General features: G+C 29.3%; 1 protein-coding gene across 1 annotated transcript in view; it reads right to left on the reverse strand.

The window, feature by feature from the left end:
• Window positions 1–11116, reverse strand: part of LOC117181947 (rootletin) — a 99824-nt gene extending 88708 nt beyond the window's left edge. The window contains exon 1 of the mRNA XM_033374973.1: window positions 11032–11116. Within this exon, the coding sequence (XP_033230864.1) occupies window positions 11032–11040 (9 nt within the window). The 5' untranslated portion in view covers window positions 11041–11116. The remainder of the gene's footprint in view (window positions 1–11031) is intronic.
• Between the last annotated feature and the right edge of the window lie 887 nt (window positions 11117–12003).

The raw sequence follows: 12003 nt of genomic DNA on the forward strand, positions 1-12003 counted from the left end.
TATAGAGCTCCAAGGAGATTATGTTGAAAAATAAAAAAAAATTTACCCAAAAAAATGGTTTTTATACTTCATTCTAAGGACTTATTGAACTACCCTCGTATTGTATATTAAATTTAGTATTCTCAAGCGTATATATGCAGGGTAATTACTCTCCTGGAAAATCTGGAAAACCGGGAGTTCTCTGGGAAATTTCATATAAATGGAAAAACCTGAGAACAGAGAATTTTTCCTAGAACGTGCTTCAATTATTCAAAAATCTTAATATAAAATTAAATAGCAATGTTCTCAATTTATAGAAGTAGCTTTATATTGCTATATTTAACTATTTTGTTAAGATTTCGTATTTAATTTGGTTAAAATTATTCTTTTTTTGTTGAAAATTCGTCTTTTTTGGTAGAAAATTCAACTTGGGTGCAATAAAAATTCCTTTGTTAAAAATTCACCTTTTTCAGAATTCATTATTTTAATTAAAAACGTATCTCTTTGGTTGAAAATTTAACTATTTTTTCAGAACCACTTTTTTCAAAGTAAATTAATTTTTGAAACTGAAAATTGAACTATTCCAGTTGAAATTTAAACTATATGCTTGAAAAATATTTTTTTTTTCGTGTTGAAAATTAATTATTTGAAACTGATAATTTAACTATTCAATTTTTAAATTAAATATTTTTTTAGTTGCAAATTCATGTAATTTGTTGAAAATTTGTCTTCTTTGGTAGATGATTAATCTTCTGGGTTGAAAATGATTCTATTTGGTTGAAAATTCGACTATTCCAGTTGAAAATTCAGTATTTTAGTTAAAAATTTAACTACGTTTTAAACATTTTTTTCTTATGTTCGTTCTTATTTTTATCTAAATAGTTGAATTTTCAAACGCAGGAAAGGTAAACTTTCAATTTTAAAAAATAATTTTAACAAAAAATGCAGTGAGTGATATTTCTGCAGCAAGTAAAGGAAATTTAAACAAAATATGTAAATTTTCAAACAAAGAGTTACATTTTTAATCAAAAAATTTAATTTTCATTCAAATAATTTAATTTTTAACCTACAAATATAAATTCTTAAGAAAAAATGTAATATTTGATATTTTCACCAAGTAAGTTGAAATTTCTACGAAAAGAGATAAATTTAAAAGCCAAAAACATGTATTTTCATCCAAGAAATTTAATTTTCTACCAAAGTAGATTAATTTTTAACAAAAAAAATTAATATTGAACTGAAACACATGAATTAAGGACCAAAAATAGAAAGTTTAATTTTCAGCAAACTTTCAAGACAAGCGATCAATTTTCTGTAAAACAGTTAAATTTTTTAACTAAAAATATGAATGTATAACCGAAAAGATAATTCTGAACAAAAAATTTGTGTTTTTAACCAAAAAAGAGAAAATTTCAAACCAAGAAGATTAGGTTACTATAAAACCAGACGATTTTCAAGAAAATAGTTCATATTTCAACCTGAAATGAATTTTTAAACTAAAAATTCATTTCTATCAAGGTAGTTTAATTTTAAAAAAAGGGATGAATTTTTAATTTCGAAATGTTATTAATCAACAAAAGAGTTTAAATTTTAACGAAAAAGGGTGAATTCTCAACTAATAATATAATATTTGATATTTAAATAAAAAAAGATCCTAATTTTTGAATAAAGAAATGTTTTATTTAGACAAAAAGAGGAAATTTTGACAAAATAGTTCAATCCTCAAACAAAGAAGATACATTTTCAACTAAAAAGTTGCATGTTAGTCCAAAAAAGATGATATTTCTACTAAAACAGATGAATTTTTAAACCAAAGAGACTAATTTAAAAAAAATAGTTGAATTTCAAAGAAGAAAGATTTCATCTGAATTTTCAACACCAAAATATGAGTTTTCAATAAAAATTTAATATTCTATATTTGCATAAAAGAAAAAAAACAATGAAAAATATAAATACGAGGCAAATGATCTAACAAGAAGATTGCATCAGGTTAGTCGGAAAAATTCATTTATACCACTCTAACACACACGTATCGAAATGTACTATTTCAAAATGACCTAATTTTTTCCTGTCAAATTTGTTCTTTTCCGTGACCATTAATATTCAGATAACTATTCTTAACATAGAATCTTTTATAAACGAAATAAAATCATTTTAAATAAAAATTTTATCATCCTTGATAGTTATTTATGTAAAGTTCCTCTTATAGTATTTCCCTAACTTTTGCAAGATTTTTTTTAAACGCCTGACATTTCCCTGATTTCCAGGTTTTCCCTGACCTATACTTCACATACGTACATACATCTTTGGGTGGGCCGAAACACTCAAAATTATTATATTCCTTGGTAGTAGCAATAGAAAGATTCTTTGCGGCATTACGAACAAATTGGACAAATCAATAAAAAAATGTTGTTATGAATTTTTGGGACGTAGAAAAAGTAAGAATGTTTTTTTTTCGTCAAAACATAATATTTCGAAAAGTTAAAAAATTCACTTTTTTCATTTATACCTAACCCAGTGGGCACAAAATGTTAGAATGTAATTGGAACGTCCTAAAAACGTTTTTTTGGACGTACAAGACAAATGACGTTATTTGAACGTTTTAAAAATTGTCCTAAGTCGAAGCAAATAATGTTCTAAAAACGTTTTATGTTCGAAATACGTCTTTAAAACGTCTCTGGAACATTGTATGTTTATGGAACGTTATATGGACTGGTCTAGGACATGTTTAGGCCGTTCTAAAGATGTTCTTTAATGTTTGTGCCCACTGGGAAGTTGCAAAAAATGTTTTTTAAAAATATTTTTTGTATGCTGTTTTAACCTAATAAGGAAACACGTACATATTTTTAAGTTTAAAAAAATTATTTTTCAATATTCACGGATGCTGAAACAGGAACCAATTTTACATAATATCCATGAAAATCGGTTTACACAGGATTGGTAATGAATGAAAGAAATTTTGTTTAAAACTTAAAAATTTTTAGTTAAATAAAACGAGCGTAAAAAATAAAAATATGTTTTTTTGTTTTATTTGAAACATTCAAATATGTGTTTCCTTAGTTTATTAAAAAGACCATAAATAACGAAAAACACTTTTTTGCAACTTTACATATAAATAAACAAAATTACATTTTTCTTTATTTTTTAAACTATTATAATCAGACGACTAGACATACTAAACAAAAAAATTTAATTTTTCTTCTACACACATAAAATTGTAAAAATGTAGAAATTAGGACATTTTCAATCATCTTGTCCAATGGTGAGAATTTTTTTTTTTAATTGTTCGTAATATCAAAAGAAAATTTTTGCTGGTAATACCAATGAATTTTGAATTCTTTTAAATCCCTATTCGGTAGTATTAATCATTTACATATACATGTGAGTTATGAAATAAGCAAGATGAGAGAAGACGGGAGAGAGCAGCAGAGGAGAGGATAGTTCAGTGTTCTGAAAGTGACGGTACAAAGTTCAAATGACGAGACGAAGTCAATGTTTCACATCCGCGGAAACTACCGCGGTCAATGTTCACCAAAGTTCTCCTATATTTTGAACACTACGTGAGGCAATGAACGTACGAGTATAATGTTGATGTCTTTCTGAGTTTAGACAACTTGCATGTCATTTAAGTTCAATATCTTAATGTCTGCTATTGATAGAATCTCAATTGAGTTACATAAATCGATTATTTATTATCCGCGAATGATTTGAAAAATATGTCAATTCATTTAATGTCGAGTGTTTTTTAGAGTGATTTATGGGATTCTGATTCATGTGTAGTGCTAAATTACTGCATATTAAAGAAACAGTGCTAACCAAAATAAATGAATAACTATTTTATAATTTTTGATTTAAAATCGGTCAATCTCAAAAAAATACTGATTCTGCATCAAATATATACGAAGGCCTAACAATCTTTAAGTATTATTATAATTTTCAACCATCACATTTTTGGAAACAAATGATAATATGATACAAATATACAAATATACAAATGATACAATTAACCCCCGGATGAACCTTTATTGAATTCAAGTTTATACATATTCATGAATTTTATTGAATTTTTTCGAAAAAGTTTAGGGTACTTTAATAGTTTCTAACACATTTTTAATAGATTTCAATAATTTGAAAAGAGTTCCAAGTATTTTAAAGATATTAGGCTATTTTCAAACATTCCAATGAATTTTAAGGGATTTCAAAAGATTTAAAAGGATTTGAAATATTTTTGGGCATTTTGAAAGACTCAGAGGCATTTTCAAGAGATTGCAAAAATTTTCAAGTGTTTTCAACAATTTTTTAAACATTTGGAATATTTTAAGATATTTTTAAATTTTGAAGGAATTTTCAAAAATTAAAAAAAGTCTCAATGGATTTCAAAGATTCTAATGGATTTTAAATATTTTAGGGTATTTAAAATTATTCCCAGGAATTTTTAATTGATTGGAGTAATTTAATGGAAATTCGTAAGATTTGAAATATTTAAGGGTATTTCACAGTATTTCAGGAAATATCATCAAATTTCATGGAAATTTACGGGATTTTATATTATTATAATTCATTTGAAATTTGAAATTTGCCCTGAATTCCGATTTATTTGTCCTGAATTTTTTAAATTCTTTTTTTTATTGCATTGTCTTTCATTTTTCTGATATACTTGAATTCTTAGGAATTTCATCAAATCCTTCTTAAATCCCTTGCATTTTTTTAACTCATTTCAAACATGCTGAATTCTGTACATTTTTTCATATTTTTGAATTGCTTTCAATTCATTGGAATTTTTACGAATTTCATGAAATTCTTATAATTTCTCTAAATTCACTCCAATTTTAATGAAATCAATGGAATTTTTGGGATTTAAAAAAAAATCCACTTTAATTCATTTTAATGTAGTTTGAATCGTTTGAACTCTCATGAATCACATTCTTTTCAATTCATTTCAATTTATGAGAACATTAGGGGCTGTGTAAAAAATACGTAACACTTTTTCCTGACATTTTTACCACCCACGTAACGCTTTTTCTATAGTAAATGTGCACGCAGAAAAAAGAACCTCACATTTTACTGAAAACCAAGTCAAATCTACCGATCTTTCTAGTGCGTATATGGATAACATGACAGTTCAGTAAATGTTACAATTATAGGCAAATAAGTATGACTATCAATGATGGTTACTTGTACCGATTCTCAGATGGTGCTGACGTGCGGATCAGTAGATTTTACCGATCCAGTCGCTATTCTGTACAGTTCCTGGATGCTGCAATTACGAATTATCATGTCACTTTAACGAATAATATAAAGAGATCGGAATTATGTTATCGGCTTAGACTACAGTCAAGACAACACTATAAATTGTCAAAAACATTGCTAAGAAATAATTAATAAATAAGCGCACGGTTATTTCTTACAAATATTTTTGGATATACTTATAATTAATCGTTATTTGTAAGTTATAATTCTTATAATACAATTCAAATTTCGCACGCAATGGGGGGATTTGAACGCATAAACCTAAGCACGCAAGTAAACAGTCTTAACCACTACACTAGTATACGAGTTGCGATCTGTAAAATAATTTTGAAATGCATTTGTAACTGAGGGTGGTGACCTTGGGAACGACTTCTGAATACGCAACCATGCCATCGCGGCACACAACAAAAGTTCTAGCATTCACATCATATCTATGTGTCAGCTGAAACAGTCACGGGAAAACAACACGGCTTGCTCCAATAAACTGGCTAGTGTACGCTATCTGTGAATAAGTTGTGCCACCCAAAATTGTATTATTTTTATAAAACCCCTTTCTTGCAAAGTAGGAATATGGAGTAATGTGACGACTGTCACAGAAATGTCAAAAAGGAATGATTTTTAGGTGCTGCAATCCATTCATTGTCGGTTGCGTCGTGAATTCACCCGGTGCTCCGCGCGGATAGGTTGCGTTGCGACTTTAGGTGCGAGTTAAGTAAACCGATCGGATTGATAGCATGTACAGATATTTCGGTGATGTCCACTGCACTACTATTGTAATCTCGGTTCAGTGAATTTTACATGTCGTTCAGTATGTAATACGAGGGAATAGAGGTTTATTTTACTGAAGGATAACCGTTGAATTAACCTTAATTTCATTGTGTCATTTACGAAATGCTAAGTGATTTTACAGATTTTCACCCTCTTATTTAGAGCAGTTTATACTGTTACGGTTACAAGAAACCCTTTACAATTCTTGAAAAGTAAATATTACATTTCTTTTTTCTGCGTGTGGGTGATGAACAACTTTGCATGTAGGAGCTTTTCACGTGCCCAACTGTGCACGTCGATGGTCGGATGGTCAACTATGCACGTCTGTCTGTGCACGTCCAACGCCACAGGAGCCTATCTGTGCACGTCCAACGCCACAGGAGTCTATCTGTGCACGTCGAAATGTTGGCGTGCATAGATGGGCTTCTGTGGATCTGGACGTGTACAGGTGCACAGATGTTACCTACCCAATTGTCCACGTTTATGTCTTCACGTAAAGGTGTATACAAGGGTGATCCTTTATATCAGCGTATAATACATTTTTAACAGTTTCTATGCATTCCTTGAATTCGCTAAATTCCATGAATTTGTGGAATGCCTTGAATTCTTTGAATTCATCGAATTCTCTGAATTCATCGAATTATTTAAATTCATCGAATTCTCTGAGTTCTCTGAATTCATCGAATTCTCTGAATTTATCGAATCCTCTGAATCCCTTGAATTCTCTCAATTCCTTAAATTATCTCAATTCCTTAAATTCTGTCAATTCCTTGAATTTTCAGAATTCCTTTAATTCTTTAAGACTTCTTGAATTCGCGGATTGCCTTGAATTTTATGAGTGCCTCGAGTTCTCTGAAACACTTGAATTCTCTTAAATCCTTGATTTCCTGGAAGTACCTGTATTCCTTGAATTCTCTGAATGCATCTAATTTACTGAATTCCTTGAATTCGATAAACTCCTTGAATTCACGGAATGCCACGGAATTCTCCAAACTACTTGAAGTCTCTGAATTCCTTGAAGTCTCTGAAATCCTTAAATTCTCCGAATTGCTTAAACTCTATTAATTCCTTGAATTCTCCTAATAACTTAAATGCTTGGAATTCCTTTTAATTCTCTGAATTTCCTGAATTATTTGAATTCCTTGAATTCGCTAAATTCCATGAATTCACGGAATGTTTTGAAATTTCTAAATACCACCAATTCTCTGAATTCCTCGAGTTCTCTGAATTCCTTGAATTTCTTGAATTCCCTAAATTCCTCGAATTCTCTGAATTTCTTTAATACTTTTAATTCATTGAATTTTCGGAATTTCTTGAATTATCTGAATTTCTTGAACTTTGAATTCCTTGAATTCACTAAATTCTTCGAATTCCCTGAATTCTCTACATCCCTTGAATTCGCGTATGCCTTAGATTTGATTTGAATTCCTGTACAGTTGGGAAAGTGACCGTAAAGGCGTTAAATATTTTATTAACGGCCTCTTATTCACATTATTAATGCACATTAGATACTTTTAGGACATTTTTTTCGGTCCAATAAGGTCACTTTTGGACTTTTGGCAAGCATAAATTTATATATGGCAGCTCTAAGAAGAATATATTAGAATTTTTGTAATTTTATTTATAAATAAATCGATATTAAAAATGTTTCAAGATTAGAATTTTAGTATTTAAATATTCATAGACAGGGTAAATTAAAAATAAGTCAGGGTAAAGTCAGTGAATTTTGAAAATGAAGTTTTTCGACCATCCTGAAATATTTCTCTATCATTAAATGATTGTAATAACTATATAGAGTTAAAATGTAACTTTCCTGAATAATTTTGGATATCATTAATGATAGAAAAAAATAGAAGGCTTCAAATTTTTGTGCATTGAAATGAGTACACTTTTATAAGGTGTGTAAGCAGTGCACGCGCGTAAAAATCGGAAATCGATTCAGTAGACTGATTCATATGGTGAATGGTGGACATTGGCCATATGTCCCTAAAAACCCTCAAACATTGACATATGTTGGTTTCTTATTATATTCATCTATATGCACTTTACCACTCATGCAAACATGCATCAATGAAGTGATGGAAGTTTCCCTCTCTACGTGCAAAGCATGGCGTCGCTCACTCATCAACTGATTGTCCCTTCTTTTCTATAACGTATGAGTAATTATTAAAAGATTCGATTTGCAAGCATAATTTACGTTTTTCTTAAAAGCCAGACACAACTGTGACATTTTTAAAGACAGTTCTATAATTTAATTGACACAGAAATGTCATGAAGTAAATAATTTTATTGAGATGTTATAATTAATATTAATCGACAATTGAAGAGTTACAGAGTAAACAAAGACTTAATTTAGTTGAAAAATTGGATTTAATTTAAGTTGAAAATTAGACTTATTTTAAGGTATAAAAAAAGAATCATATCAAATCTGAAATTAGGTATCTGTTTCAATCATTAAAGTAAGCAAACAAAAAGACTGCAATTTAGCTAGTAAGGAATTGAAATTAAGACGATATTTATAGTGGAAGGCTAGTTTAAGATCGAGACGATGACAACTTGTCAAAGAACAATGTACATTTCTTGAAAAACTAACTTCAGACTAAACATACGAGTAGAAAATTCTTGGTTTTATTTCATGGAACTCTGCAGATTAACTTGATTCTTGGACGTTAAATAGGATTTTAAATTTGATTTTAATCTCATTTAAATTTCTTATATTTTTATAAATAGATGGCTCGAAAGAGAAAAATTAATTTGATAAAATATTTAGTGTAAAATAAATGTGGATTTTTGATTACAATTTTTTCAATTTTTCGAAACTTTCAAAAAAACTATTTTGTCATAAAATTATTGGAAAACTAATAGTGTAAAAACGAAATTTTTTTAACCAATGTTTTTAAAAATACGTAATACGGAAAAATCAGTAGCGCTATCCAATTCAGATAACAAATTTATATAAATTTTATGTGTTTCACCAATTTTTTATGGACCTAGTTGGGATAGTCAATAAAACATGCGTTGGAAGAAGTATCACTTACATGGTTATATGCAATATTAAAAGATATAAATGATGAGCTTAGTAATTAATAAGAGAAATATTTTTATACTTTATTTTAGTTTACAAACTTAATTGACAAAAATCAAACATGAGGAGATTTAACTTCAATAGAGTGGAATGAACCACTTAATTTATGTGGTCGTATACAATATTCTATTTTTTCAAAATAATCTGAAGTCGTATCCTCTTAATTAAAAGTAAAGACTCAAGTTAATTATTTTCGAACGAACTCTTTTCTCTCATTTTAAATTTCAATAATTATCTCTTTTTACTTCAATCGCTGGCACCAGAAATAAGATAATTTATTAATACTTCATACACATTTTTGTTCGTTAGAAGATTAATTTTAATGAAGGTTGGAATGAATAAACTCTTAAGCTCGTATGAAAACTTCTTTACATATTTTGCTGCAAACTGATAAACGATGCTTTGGAAAATTTCTTCTCGTTGTTTAAAAAATCTAAAAGTTAAATATGTCAATTTATGCATTTTAGAATAAAAATATTTTTGATTTAGTTGTCAAAGATAAATAGGAATATAAAAAAATGGTACAAATGAACATTATATAAATGGACATCGGTCACGTGTTATGTACAAAGGGTGAATGAAAACCATGGACACGTGCCTAAACCAATCCACCCTTCCCTTCTTGAATATATTACACCTAAATAATCAGGAAGGTGAAGGTTCCCCTGGAAGGAAGTGCGCCACAAAACCCGTGAGAAAATGACCAGTGGCTACTCAGGGGGGAATTAGTTTTAATATGCATACTCAAATTTATACATATAGTATTTTTATGTTTGTGGGTGAATGAATATCACTATTGATTTGAGCTAAAAGTAAAATATTTCCGTTTTGTTTTTATCGCTTCAAAAGCTTCGTTTTTAAGAACCCATTCTTAACTTAAATTTTCGTTTATAATTAAATTGAGTATTTATTAAGTTATTATAGATTCATTAAATTGTTTAAATTTACTAACTAATTAAATGGTTTCTGAAATTAAAACATTAAACAGGCTTTACAATTTTTATCATATATATGCAGAAATGCAACATAAAAGAAAAAAATAACAATAAAAAATTAATTCTCTTTATTTTATTATAAGCAAATTGTTCTTAATTTCTATGAACCTTTATTATTGATGCTTAATTTTTTGAAAAAAAGTCCAGATTCTCAGTTAAGGGATCCCAGGCGAAAAATATATACTATTTATAGTTTGTTATATTATGTATAATTTTCATTTTTTTAATATAATAATTGTATAAAAATCATTCATTATATTTTCCACTATGTATAACTATTTCATCTGGGGGTGACAATACGGAACTAGATAAGCAAAATTTTTTAGATTAAAATTAAAATTCTAGTGTAGTATTTTAGCACGGTAATAATTTGGTATCCTTCCTTCAGTTTCAATATTTCTTAAAATTATTATCGTTTATTAATAACAAAACAAATTTCTTTTAACTTTATAACTTTTTCTAATCAAATTCCCCCCTCCTAAATTTAGCGAAACTTTAGCTCTATAGTGAGTGCACTCTTGTGTTATCTTAAAACGGTGATTTATTTTTTATACATTGTTTATTTAAATTCCTGCTTTATTGCTTATCTAATTCTGTGCAGACACCCTTCAGTTCATTGTCTATAACTTTTATGGAATATTCTCTATTCCTAAAAATATAAAGTGCGTTTTTGGCTGTATTTAAAAACTTTAGCAGTTGAAGTATGTTCACTACAATTTTTTGCAGAGAATTACATATCAGTAATACATTTTTTTTAAACAAGACAAAGCTCATGTAATATTTAATCATATAAAGGAAGCTCATTAAACTAAATGTTTTGATGTATCTTCTTCGAGTGAAGAGAAAACTGCACTTCGTCTTAATATGCATTGAAGTTTAAAAATCCACTTAAAATATTTTTAAAAAAATGCGAAGATGTATTTGACGCGAAAAAAACTGAGTCACTGAACTCACCCGTGGCATTGTGGAGAGGGAAGTTGAGGCTTCCTGGTCCCGCGGAAGTCTTGGAGAAGTCTTGTCAAAGACGCAACAGACTCCGGGGAGGGCAGGCGGCGAAACGATTCTCAGGGCTTTTCTAGGTGGTCCGACCACGTCGAGCGAACGTTGGGGTGTGCTCGAAGTGGCCGACCCATTTTCACTAACCACTGCAGAGGAGGTGGCGACCCTTACGGCGCCGTCGTGGTTGTTCTGCGGAATCTGAAAACCACGGCGAGGATGATGATGATGATGATCGCGTGTCAGGGTAAATACTTTTTTCATCCATCCCCCTGAGTTGAAGGCTGGTGTCCAGGTCGAAAGTGGCACTTCTTCGTGCCGACATCGTCGACGTCGTTGTCCTTCCAGTGGATCGAGTTTTTGATTGTCGTCATCTTGCTTGTCATATTCGAATCTAAAACAGAGACGTTAACATCATAATTGAACTCTTTTTAGGCCTAGACGTCACACGATAAGAATTAAGGTTTAACTCAATCAAAGTTTGGAAATGAGATAATTGAGGCTTGATATTGTTTTGTAGCCAGCAAGGAGAAGGGGATATTTTTAATCCACATTGAAAGGAGGGTATCACTATATTTTTAACTCATAAGTAAAACTTGCAAACTTCCAAATTTTGTTTCGATTCATACCCCTCCCAGTAATAGATTCTTACCAAACTTTTAATACGCCAAAGTAAGAAGATACGCGTTTTTAAACTGTTAGTACTTCTTAAGCGAATATTTCACAGAGAAGTCTATTCCACAACATCTATAAAAAATTCGGATTCCTTATGCAATTTTTTATTGAATACTATTACTAATTACTCTAATTTCTAAATATAAATATTATAATAACAATGGAAAATGTCTTTCGTTTACATTCTTTTTCTATATCACTTAATTTCACTATTTCTTTATATTTAGATATTTACTTTATTCATGGAATATTTTC

Source organism: Belonocnema kinseyi, chromosome 10, assembly GCF_010883055.1.
Source record: "Belonocnema kinseyi isolate 2016_QV_RU_SX_M_011 chromosome 10, B_treatae_v1, whole genome shotgun sequence".
Classification (NCBI taxonomy): domain Eukaryota; kingdom Metazoa; phylum Arthropoda; class Insecta; order Hymenoptera; family Cynipidae; genus Belonocnema; species Belonocnema kinseyi.